This window comes from Panthera tigris, chromosome D3 (genome assembly GCF_018350195.1).
Source record: "Panthera tigris isolate Pti1 chromosome D3, P.tigris_Pti1_mat1.1, whole genome shotgun sequence".
Classification (NCBI taxonomy): domain Eukaryota; kingdom Metazoa; phylum Chordata; class Mammalia; order Carnivora; family Felidae; genus Panthera; species Panthera tigris.
Genome location: NC_056671.1, coordinates 48,529,053 through 48,542,003, shown reverse-complemented (window position 1 = coordinate 48,542,003; position 12,951 = coordinate 48,529,053). Strand labels below are relative to the sequence as shown.

The following is a 12,951-nucleotide window of genomic DNA, read 5'->3' as shown; positions in this document are numbered from 1 at the left end:
AGATATGTTGCACAACAAATTGAATACACTTAACGCTACTGAACTGTGTAACTTTAAAATGGTTAGGATGGGGAAAAATAAAGATTTTGTAGTAATACATAAATAGATATATATCAATAGAATTAAAAATTAAAATTTTATTTCCTCAATCAGTAGCCACAGTTCAACTGCTCAACAGCTGTATGTAGCCATTCAAGACAGCATGGATACAACATTTTCTCACAAAAATTTCTATTAGATAGCACTGGACCACAGTATACAGAAACAGACCCAAATTCATATGGGAATTTGTATTCAATACTGAATCTGTGTGATAAAGGTAGCACTTCAAATCAGTGGGGAAAGAATTATTGAGTAAATAGTATTGGGACGATTTGTGAGCCTGGGGAGAACAAAGAAGAAGGGAATAAAGATAAAGCCATATCTTAACTCCTACTCAAAAGAAATTCTGGATGAATCAAAGATTTGTACTTAAAAAGTGAAATGATAAATGTATTAACACATAATTCTAATTAAGAAAGGCCTTCCCAAATAGAATGGAAAGCCAGAGCACAAACACTCAGAAGATCTTCTTTTTAGGAAAATAAAATACTTTACAAGAAAGCCTAGACAACTGGAAAGGGGGGTGGAGGGGTGTGGTGTGTTCCATTTTCTTAATCAATTGAAAAACGTAACTCAGTTGCAAAAAGTAAACTGAAAGTACCAATATACATAGGAAAAAACTACTCAATTTTACTTGCAATTTAAATACTCCATTAAAAATTACATTTTCAACCATCTAAGGGCAAAGATAATCTCAGTGTTAATGTTAAATAGGAACTAATGGATTTAAAAACTGATACAACTTATTCAGAGGGTCATTTTTAAATATGTAACAAAAATCAAAAGCAACAAACAATATTTATGGATAAAATGATACTGAGTCTAGAACTGACTAAAATAACCTGAGGAAGGGGCACGTGGGTAGCTCCATAGGTTAAAAGTCTGACTCTTGATTTCAGTTCAAGTCATGATCTCATGGTTCATGAGTTTGAGCCCCATGTCAGGCTCTATGTTAACAGTGAGGAGCCTGCTTGGGATTCTCTCTCTCTCTCTCTCTCTCTCTCGCTCTCACTCTCTGCCCTTCCCTCCCATCCTCCATACATGCTCACTCTCAAAATAAATAAATAAACTTAAAAAAAAAATAACCTGAGGTATAAAAAACCAGAGAAAGTTGGTACAGATTTAAATAAGACTGGGTATACATTGATAGTAGGTGTACCAGAGTGGTGAGTATATGGGGGGGATTCATTATACTATTTTTTGTGTGTTTGAATTTTTCCAAAAAGTTTTTCATGTTATGCATATCCTTTAAACCAGGAATTCCATTGTTAGGAATTTAGCCTACAGTTACATTATACAATGTAAGTTCAAGAACGTTCTGGAAGAAAACTAAATTTCCATTACAGAATGGGTTGAGTAAATTATGTTTATCTACACATTGTAATGTCCTATACCTTTAAAAAGTATGGAGGTCAATTATGTGACGGAGATTACAGAAAAGGGGAAAAAACATCAAGGGCAGAACAATAGGCATAGTCTGATCACAATTAAGTAAAAACAAAATCAAGCACGTGGATCTGTGAACACCCATAAGATACATGTGCATATTCATAATAAATTTTTAGAAGGCTATGTCAAAAATCTTAATAATGGTTTCGTCTGGTTGGGCAGGAGACGGGGAACTAGAAATCTGTGAGGAGGGACACTTATTTTTCAAACATTTTTTATACTGTGATTTTTTGGGGGACCTGTGAACATATTGCATTCATTACATTTATAATAAAAAACAACTAGATTTTTTAAATCCTTCCTCTACTGAGATGATTGTCATTTATTCAGGAACTGTCAATGTTCAGGGTATATGTTAGGGAGGAGCTGGTCTCAAAGCATATTTAAATTTTACAGAGCAAAACAGATGAGCCATGGCTCTCCTATTGCTGACCCTACCTCAGTGGTACCTGTATCTCACCCTGATAATCGATCCACAAATCTAACATTACATCAAATAATTGTTCTACAGATGTAGGTCAGCTTCTTTCTTGGTGCTAATCAAACAATTAACAATTTTTATTGAGTATGTAAGTTCTGTGGAGGAATACAAATGAATAGGATTATATCTGCTCAAAAAGTTTAAAATCTTGCAAAGAAAAAATATGCATCATATAAGGAACAGAGAAGAATCTGCCATGCAAACACATTATGTACTGAGACAAGAAGTCAATGAAGGAATGCGTAATTGGGGTTCATGGAAGAAAAAGATGTCAGATTTGATCTTAAGATATGAACTGGGGGCATCTGGGTGGCTCAGTTGGTTGAACATCTGACTTCGGCTCAGGTCGTGATCTCATAGTTTATGAGTTGGAGCCCCACATCTGGATCTCTGCTGTCACTGCAGAGCCTGCTGCAGATCCTCTGTCTCCCTCTCTCTCTGCCCCTTCCCCACTCATGCGGGGTCAGTCTTTCTCTCTCTCAAAAATAAATAAATATTTTTTTAAAAAACTTAAGAAAAAAAGATACGAACTCGATTTAGATATACAGTAGGAAGAGGATTATCTAAGACCAGTGGAAAGAATGCACAGAAATAAAAAACTGAGATAATGTGACTCATTATGAGTAGAGACGGGGGTGGGTGGAAGGAAAAGGAAGAAGTATAAAATAAGTAATCAAGAGGAGTAAAGTTCAAGGTGATATATATCCTAAAAAAACAGGCAAAGTTAATATTTTATAAAATAGGCAAAGGAGAGTTTTAACAAGCATTTGGCAGCACCGGCATGCAAGGTAGGATAAACTATGTACATGTCTTTGCTTCCTTTTGGCTTGCTTTCTTGACATGAAAAATAAAATAACAAACGTTACTTCAATACCTCACTTCCAGACCCAGATTCTAGTGGTCTCTTCTTTCTTGGTCCAATAGCCGCAAGAGCTGTGAGGTTAGCATCTCTATGCTGTATCTGCGCAAGCTCCAACTGTTGTAACTAGAAGATGGAACAACAACAACAAAAAAGTCAATGTTTTCAGAGTCATGCTCAGAAGGAGGAAGAAACTGATCATTAAGCCTATTTCTGTGTTCTTTACCAAATAAGTTACAGTATAAAATAAATGATAAATTCCCCTAACAGTCAAGAGCACATCATTTCCTAATACCTTTACTCCAACAAACTCTTTAGTCCTGAATCTCTAAACAATAAGAGGCAGAATTTAGGTAAGGAAGAAGTATAGAAGAAAAGCCAGAAAAAAAAAGGGCATCTAGTGCTTAATCTATCCTTAGTTTAATCGCAGGTAAGAAATACCTGAAGAATAAATCGAACAGTAAATTGGAGACAAACTGGCCACACTATAGTCAACTTTTTCAAAATAAAAGTCACTTGAAAATAAAGACAGTTTTTGTAAATTATAGGAAAGAGTTCTATGCTGTATGGTTTACAAACTACTTCCTTGAAAATTTACTCATTTAACTCTTACAACCACATTAAAAAGTATAATATTAATTATAATAGGATAGAAAGTTATACATATATGTACCATGTACCATCTTTTTTTTCTTTTACTAAGGAAGACATGCCCTAAGAGCTTAGAAAAACTTCATAAAGGTTACATAAATAAATAAATAAGTGGTAGAAACAGAACTCAGAGCCAAGTGTTCTTATTACAAGCCCTTTCTATAGATCACACTTTCACATGGATTTACTCTATATTTATCTTCATGCTAAAAACTGAAAGTACTATTTTGCTGTAGAGTTTTTATCATAATTAACCCAGAATATCCAAATCTACAAGATATAATTTACTATGTGGGTACTCATGAAAGGTGCTCATGAAAGATGCCCCATTAAAAGACAGATAAATAAGACATTAGAACTGTAAAGTAAATACATGAAACCATAGTATCATTTTACAAGGGCAGGTGAGTGTCAAATGGTATTTCAGAAAGAAAAGAAAAGAAAAAAAGAAAAGAAAAGAAAACAAAACAAAAGAAAAGAAAACAAAAGAAAGGAAAGAGAAAAAAAGAGAAAGAAAGAGAAAGGAAAGAAAAAGAAAAGAAAAAAGAAAAGAAAAGAAAAAAAAGAAAAAAGAAAAGAAAAGAAAAGAAAAGAAAAGAAAAGAAAAGACAAGACAAGACAACCAAGTCAAAATAAAACATCACTACAAGGTCCTTAAGCTTCTCCAGAAGAGGAAGAACATTCAGTTACCATCAAAATCTTATTACTATGGAGAGAAATGAATAAAGAACCTGCCATTGGTTGCTAAACAAATATTCAAACAATATCAGGCTCTAAGATAGCCAATTGAAAGTAATCTGTTGAGGAACCCTATACACACACATTGAACATTCTTTAAAAAGAACATTGACCAGGGTACCTGGGTGGCTCAGTCAGTTAAGCTTTAGACTTCAGCTCATGATCTCACAGTTTGTGAGTTTGAGCTCAGCATTGGGCTCTGTGCTAACAGCTCAGAGCCTGGACCCTGCTTCAGATTCTGTTTCCTTCTCTCTCTGCCCTTTCCTGGCTTGTGCTCTGTCTCTCTCAAAAATAAACATCAAAAATAATTTTTTTTAAAAGAGAATTGACCAAATTTTGAACATATTAAAAAAAGAGCAGGAGGAAAATAGTAAAGTTTGTGGTGAAATAGGCAGTCTCAAGGAGATACAAAGTAAAGACCACTTCAGGATATTTCATAGTATTAGAGGAAAGACCAAAAATAATCCCTAGGTAACTGAGTCTTTAGTAAAGCAGAAAACATAACTAAAAATAAAAAAAATAAAAAAAAAACTAAGAACCATTCTCCATTTGCTTTTCACAAATTACAGGGAAGAAAACTCTCTTTTAAACTGTAGTTTTACACACACACACACACACACACACAATATATATATATATATTGCTAAAAAACTGTTTTCAGGGGTTGTAAACTGTCCTTTGTTGATGCTGGCCTTTTAAAAAGTATAGATAGTTTCAGAGTCTGATGCTGTCATAATCTGGAACTTCTAGGTGACAAAATGCGATTTTAATTAATCTACCCTGCAGCACAAATCAAACTATCAGCTATATTTTTTAAGTCTTTCCCTGGAGAAAATTAACATCTGCAAGATAGTCACAACAAATAAAAAGTTTTTAAATTGACCTCTGTCATCAAAATTCCCTACCTATGTAGTAAAACATTTTCTCCCACTCTGCAAAGTATACTTTGGTTTTCTGAAATCTCACATGTCTTAAGACAGAACACCCAAAACAGGTCCATTAAAAAAAAAAAAAAAAAAAAAAAAGAACCTGACAAATTAGACTTCATACAAATTAGAAACATTCTTGCACTACAAAAGACATGGTTAAGAGAACAAAAAAACCACACTATTTATATTTAATTTTTCTATTTTTCTTTTTGTTGCCTTATTGTCTGGGCAATATAACACTGAGTAATAGTGATGAAAACAGACATCCTTGCCTTTTTCCTAAATCTCTGGAAGAAAGCATTCAGTCATTTCATCATTAAGAATAATGTTAATAGTAGGGTTTCAATAGTTGCTCTTTATCAGGTTAAGGAAGTCCTCTTCATTCCTAGATTTTTGAGAGTTATTCTTATTAATACATATTGAAATCCATCTAATGTATTTCTGCATTAATTGATATGATCTTTCTTAGATTGTTAATATGGTAGATTACATTCACTGATTTTTTAAATCACAGCTTTGCATTCCTGGGGGGGGTAAACTCCACTTGGTCATGATATATTATGTTTATACATTGCTACATTTGATTTGCTAATATTTTGTTGAAGATGTTTACATCTATGTTCACAAAGGATACTGAAGTGTTTTCCTATTTTGTAATGTTTTTCTGGTTAGTTATCAGGATAATACTGGTCTCATAAAATGAACTGGAAGAGTTCCTAACTCTTCTGTTTCCTGAAAGAAATTGTGGAGACACGGTATTAATTCTTCTATAAATTTTTGGGAGAATTTACTAATAAGTAAAATGATCTATGCCTGGAGATTTCTTCATTGAAAGGTTTTAACTATAAATTAACTTTAATAATTACAAAACTACTGAGGTTAGCTACCTCACTTGGCTAAGTTTTGATAGATGGTGCTTTTGAAAAAACTGGTCATTTCATCTAAGTTGTTGAACTACTTGCATGGAGTTGTTCTTTTGTATTCCTTTACCCTGCAGGGTCTGTAGTGATTTCCACCTCTTTTTTCCTGATATTGGTGATTTGCATCTTTTTTCTTTCTCAGTCTAATTAGAGATTTGTCAATTTTATGATAAAAGAACTAGCTTTTGGTTTTACTGTCTCTATTTTTTCCTTTTGTTCTCAAAGTCATTGATTTCTGCTTTTATCTTTATTATTGACCTTCTTCTGCTTGCTTTGGATGTATATTGCTCTCCTTTTACCAGTTTCTTAAGATAAAAGCTTAGATTATTGAGACCTTTCTTCTTCTCTAACATAAGCATTCTTCCTATCCTTTTACTTTTACCTACATCATTACATTTGAAATGAGTCTCTTTGTAAACATATAATTTAGTCATGGTTTTGAAATCCATTCTGACAATCTCTATCTTTTAACTGGTATATTTAGACCATTTACACTTAATAGAACAACTTAGATGTTTTTGGATTTAGGTCTACCATTTTATTATTTCTTTTCTGTTTGTTCCTTCTGTTTTTCATTTGTTTCCCTTTTCCTACTTCTTTTGGGTTATCTGAACTTTAAATATTTCACTTTAATTTACCTATTGTTTTAAGTGGTGGCTTTAGAAATTACAGTATACTTACTTAAAATTTCAGTCTACTTAGCGGGGCGCCTGGGTGGCTCAGTCGGTTAAGCGTCCAACTTCGGCTCAGGTCATGATCTCATGGCTCGTGAGTTCGAGCCCCGCATCGGGCTCTGTGCTGACAGCTCAGAGCCTGGAGCCTGTTTCAGATTCTGTGTCTCCCTCTCTCTCTCTGACCCTCCCCCGTTCATGCTCTGTCTCTCTCTGTCTCAAAAGTAAACAAACGTTTAAAAAAAAAATTAAAATTTCAGTCTTAGAATCCATAATTTACCAATTCAAGTGGAATACAGATACCTTATATCCTTTTACTCCCCACACTCTGTTATAATTTTCTTATTTTTACATATGTATACACTGAAAATCCCTGACAATGTTAGAATTTTTATTTTTAATATTTTAAAAAGCTTAAAGGCAGACTATATACCATTTCTGTTGCTTTTTCTTAATTCCTAATGTTTAAAATTTTCCTTTGGTATCATTTTCACTTCATTCTGAAGAACTTCAATTTCCTTAAGCATTTTTTTTTTTAGAGTAGGTCTACTGGCAAAAGATTCTATTCTTGTTCCTGCACTGTCTTTATTTCACCTTTATTACTGCAGGGTATTTTCACAGGATATAGCATTCTGGGTTGGTTGACAGTTTTTTTCTTACAGCACTTTAAAAATATTTTGCTACTTTCTTTTGGTTTCCATGGTTTCTGATAAGAAATCTACAATCACTTGAATTGCTGTCCCTTATTAGACAAGTGTACACCTCTCTAGCTAGTTTCCAGAATTTTTTCTCTGTCTTTAGTTTTCTTAGATGCAACTGAATCTGACTTTCTCTGTGATTAACCTGTTTGGGGGTTCACAGACCTTCTGGAATCTTTAGGTTTATGTCTTTCTAAATTTGGGAGGTTGTTAGCCATTATTTTTCCAAACATATTTTTAGCATCTTACTCTTTCTCTTCTGGGACTTCAATAACATTAATGCCAGACCTTTGGTCATTGTCCCACAGGTCTCTGTGGCTCTGTTTTTCTGGTTTTTGTTTTTGATCAGTTTTCTCCTTAGTTTTTGGATTAGATAAATTCTACTTGTCCATCTTCAAGTTCACTCTTTACTCTTTTGTCTCTTTTCAACTATCCAGCCAAGTGTTTTATTTTGATTACTATTATCTTCAGTTCTAAAATTTCCATTTAAAAAATAAATAAATAAAATTTCTATTTTAGAAATTTATTCCTGATTCTTCAAGTCAAGTAATTTTGAATAGTACCCTGAACATTTTAAATATTATAAGACTCTGGGTCTTCTTTAAATCCTTTGGAATATGACATTTTAATTTTAGTATGCAGAACAGGTCAGTTAGATTTAGGCCACAAGTTCCGATGTATCTTCTGTTAGCTCAAGCTCCAATACGAGTTCAGTTTTCAAAGCGTTTGTAGTGCTCACTGGATATGTCCCAAATGCGGACCACTTGGTGGTCAGTCTGGGACCTAGCATTGCTCTGTTAGTTCCACTTCTTTTTTTTTTTTTTTAATGTTTATTTATTTTTGAGACACAGAGCACTAGCAAGGGAGGGGCAGAGAGAGACACACACACAGAATCCAAAGAAGGCTCCAGGCTCTGAGTTGTCAGCACAGAACCCAATGTGGGGCTTGAACCCATGAACTGTGAGATCATGACCTGAACTGTCAGAGCATGAACTAAAGTCAGATGCTTAGCCGACTGAGCTACTAAATCTCCCCTGTTAGTTCCATTCTTAAAGTCTTTATGTATGCTGATTAGAATCAGATTCACATATGACAAATGTGTCGCTCAAGAGTGGGCCTAGGAGTCTAAAATAATAATACAGGCTTGCTTTCCTGAGCTCTTCCCATTTCACAATCTTCCCAGTAATTTCTGGTTCCCTAGTCTCCTCTTTCTGTCCTCTGGCCAGAAGGCTGGGGGCTTTAATTACTCTGCTTTGCCATACATATCTGTGACTGTCCATGTCAACAGTAAGCAGCACGAAGAATGGGGGTGGGGAGGTGTAGGAGGGATGGCAACCTCACTGCTGGATTCGTGGTATTTTGAAGTCTCATCTTTTTCCCCAATTTGCCTACTATTTTCAAAACCGTCATAGCTTCTCCATGCATTCTGTTCAGGTTTTATAGCTGTATTCAGTGGGAGAGATAGTCGGAAGTGTTTTTACTTCACCAACTGAAACCTTTAAAAGCTGGTTTAACCAGAATTCTGACAACAGGTTTCTGTTAAATTATATTCCTACTAAGCTTTGTTTCATAAAACTTAAAGCCTGCTTGCTTACTTACACCAGCAACACACACTTTGGTCCAAAAAGATCTAACAGGCTTGGCAAGTTCTCTTTTAAGAGTACCCTTACTCCTTCCTATGGCTAATGAAAAAGGCAGAAGCCTTCATTTCCCTTATCACAGTCTTCTCTGATAATAAGCATAGGTCCCCTAAAATCCAAGTCAGTGCCCTAGAGAGCAATAGAGCAATGGTGGTTGAAGATTATTTTATTCCTGATGTTTAGTATCTGTCTCTGTTCATTTTTAAGTACAACTATGATAATAGTCACTTTAATCAAGTCCAAAACACATTAACAGATTACCTTAAAGATCACACAAACTCTCAGATGTAAAGGTCAACAGAGGTACTTCTTGATGCTAAGCACATAATTTTGAAAGACAAAAGATTTTTTAAAAAATTAATGAAAAAGGAAAGCAAAACTGAAGCAGAATTAGAGGAGATGCATAAAGAATGAATAAATCAAGTATTATATAGTCAAGTCCCTCCACGGACACAAGGAATTAACAGGAAGGACTAAATTATTTAGATAATTATGACACTGACACTATAGAAAATTCAAAACTGTGTTTCTTTTTCATGCTTAAGGCAGGAAAGATATTTAAAAAAAAAAAAAAAAAAAAAAAAAAAAAGGCAGGTGCTGAAAGTACAAGAGACAACAGCAGAGCTGTCCTTCAAAACAAATGATCCAGAAATATGAAGTGCTATCATCCTCAGTCTGATTTTGCTATGAACTTTTAGAAAGTGATAATAAGGTATAAAGGACAGAGTTGAGAGATGAGTTAATGTCTCCCCCAGAGCTTATGTATGCTGTCCAAACAACATACATTAGTAGCAATGAAAATAGCTATTGCCACTAAATAGGAATATTTGAAAGAATCTGAAAAAATAAGAGAAATAAAGTACGCTACCTAGTTTTGAATTCTGCAAAGAATTACGAATAGTGTGTTGCTTAGATTTCACAGTGAACATTATGTGTACGTAGAAATAATAAAACCCTACCACCAATAGATGTTTTTTAAATAGTAAACATTTAGGTAGAATTTTAGATATGCTTTGTAAAAATTAATTGGCCAAACTCTAAAATTCTCAACAATGCTAATAATCACTTCTAAATTACTGCAACTTACTGGGGAAAACAAGGTTAAATCCTAAAATATTATACTACAAAAGAAGCAAACAATACCACACTAAACACCATTAACAAATGAATTCTAAGTCAACAGAACCAACAAAGCAAGTTAAAAAACAATAACTACCTCCCCCCATCTCACCTAAAATTCAGGGATACAACAATAGAAACATAGCATCGCTTTCAACCCTTAAAGGACAAGTATTAGGCAGGCAATCCACCAAACCTAACAATACATGGTCTGAGTATTTTTTTTTCTCCCAACCACTAATGCTAGTTCTTATGATGTCAAGCTACTGTCCAGAACACCTGAGATACTTGGGATCTGGAATGTAGAGTCCAATGCCTTGTTAGTCTGCCCTTCTAATCCATCTCTACATTTCAGTAAATAGCACATTCTCTGATCTCAATTAGACACTTTCTTCCTTAGACTTAAACACAATACTTGATTTCTATATTGTTTAAAACAAATATAATTTGTATTAGATTACAGAACCCTCCCCCTCCATGTCTTCCTCTTACATTCTTTTTTTTTCAACCTTCTTTCCAGTCTTCTTGAAAGAAAAAAAACAAAGGAAAAAAATTACATATCCATGGGTCAGTATCGAGCTTATTTAAGAGCTTGATGGCATCTATCTTACATGTTTCTATAGCTAATGTTTTTAAGTAACTATTTTTCCTTTTACACCTCACCTTTCCCTAAATTATGACAGCTATGTTACATAAGCAGAACATGTGCTGTTATATTCACTTTATTTTGTTATTATTTTTTAAAATTTATTTTGAGGAGGGGGGGGCAGCATGCAAGCTGGGGAGGGGCAGGGAGACAGAGAATCCCAAGCAGGCTCCACACTGTCAGAGCAGAGCCCAATGCAGGACCCAAACCCACGACCCATGAGATCATGACTTGAGCAGAAATCAAGAGTCAGACATTTAACAGACTGAGCCATCCAGGCACCCCTCTGTTCATTTTAAATAGGGTCTGAACAACAAGGGTTTTAATGCATGGGTCTACTTATATATGATTTTTTGGGATACAGTGCAGTACTAGAAATGTATTTTCTCTTAAGATTTTCTTAATATTTTTTCTCTAGCTTATCTTAGAATAAGAATATAGTATATAATATATAGAACAGACAAAAATGTTTTAATCAACTGTTTATTTTACCAGTAAGGTCTTCTATCAACAGAAGGTTATTAGTAGATATATTTGAGGAGAATCAAAAGTTATACATAGATTTTTGACTGCACAGGGGGATAGTGACCTTAACCCCTGTGTTGTTCAAGGATCAACTATAAGAGGAAACTGGGGCCCTTTTGGCTCCCTGAGCAGTGCCACATGGTGGTCAGCAAGAACAAGCACCGTACGAAAGGCGGCAAAAAGGGAGCCAAGAAGAAAGTGGTTGATCCATTTTCAAAGAAAGATTGGTATGATGTAAAAGCACCAGCAATGTTTAATATAAGAAATATTGGGAAAACACAAGTCACAAGAACTCAAGGAACCAAAATCGCATCTGATGGCCTCAAGGGTCCTGTGTTTGAAGTAAGCCTTGCTGATCTGGAGAATGATGAAGTTGCATGTGGGAAATTGAAGCTAATTACTGAAGATGTTCAGGGCAAAACCTGACTAATTTCCATGGCATGGATCTTACCCGGGACAAAATGTGCTCCATGGTCAAAAAATGGCAGACCATGATTGAAACCCATGTTGATGTCAAGACTACCGATGGGTAATTTCTTCGCTTCTTTTGTGTCGGTTTTACTAAAAAACGCCACAATTGGATTTGGAAGACCTCTTATGCTCAGCACCAATAGGTCTGCCAAATTAGGAAAAAGATAATGGAAATCATGACCCGAGAGGTGCAGACAAATTACTTGAAAGAAGTGGTCAATAAACTAATTCCAGACAGCATTGGAAAAGACACAGAGAAGGCTTGTCAGTCTATTTATCCACTCCATGATGTCTTTGTTAGAAAAGTAAAAATGCTCAAGAAGCCCAAGTCTGAATTGGGAAAGCTCATGGAGCTTCTTGGTGAAGGCAGTAGTTCTGGAAAAGCTACTGGGGATGACACCGGTGCTAAAGTTGAACGAGCTGATGGATATGAGCCATCAGTCCAAGAATCTGTTTAAAATTCAGACATTTAATGGTGACAAATAAAAAATCTTACTTGTGATGTTTGAAAAAAAGAAAAAAGGAAACTGGGTTAAGTTCAAGAAGTAAAGTAACTTCCCCAAAGTGAGATGTAGTCTATGGCAGGTTGAATCTAGAATTGAAGACTCTTGACTTCTAGTTCAATGCTATTTCTCTTATAATACATACCTCTTCTACCAAAAGGGTAGAATGTCCCTCAGGCCACACAGATCCTATACTTCCAAATTAATGCATGTAACCTTCTGATGAAGCTCTAAATAAAATACTATCTTTCCTATGTAAGGTACACCAATCAAGAGATACAACCAATATACATCTCTTGAGAAAATATCCATTTCTCAGCTCCCAGAAGAGAATTTACTGAATGGTAACTGAACAATGCCAGTTCAAGATGCCAACTCTTAGATTCCCAAACCACAGTATTTTGTTTGACCTTCTATGACCATTTAGTCAACGGGAAAATAAAAGTGGTGGATTTTAAAGGTCCTCTTCCTTCTCCTCCTAGACCAATGGTTCTAAGTGTGATTTCTAGAGGAGCAGCAGCAATAGCGAATTACCTGGAAATCTGTTAG

General features: G+C 34.9%; 1 protein-coding gene and 1 pseudogene across 6 annotated transcripts in view; one reads left to right on the top strand and one right to left on the bottom strand.

Annotated features, from left to right (window-relative positions):
• Window positions 1-12,951, bottom strand: part of TAF4B (TATA-box binding protein associated factor 4b) — a 179,480-nt gene that overhangs the window by 84,875 nt on the left and 81,654 nt on the right. For all 6 annotated transcript variants that reach the window (XR_006209724.1, XR_006209725.1, XM_042961503.1 and 3 more), the window contains one exon: window positions 2,907-3,017. Coding sequence is in view for 4 of the 6 variants with exons in the window: in XM_042961503.1 (XP_042817437.1) it covers window positions 2,907-3,017 (111 nt within the window). In the remaining 2 variants the exon portion in view is untranslated. The remainder of the gene's footprint in view (window positions 1-2,906; window positions 3,018-12,951) is intronic.
• Window positions 11,567-12,406, top strand: LOC102961260 (annotated as a pseudogene).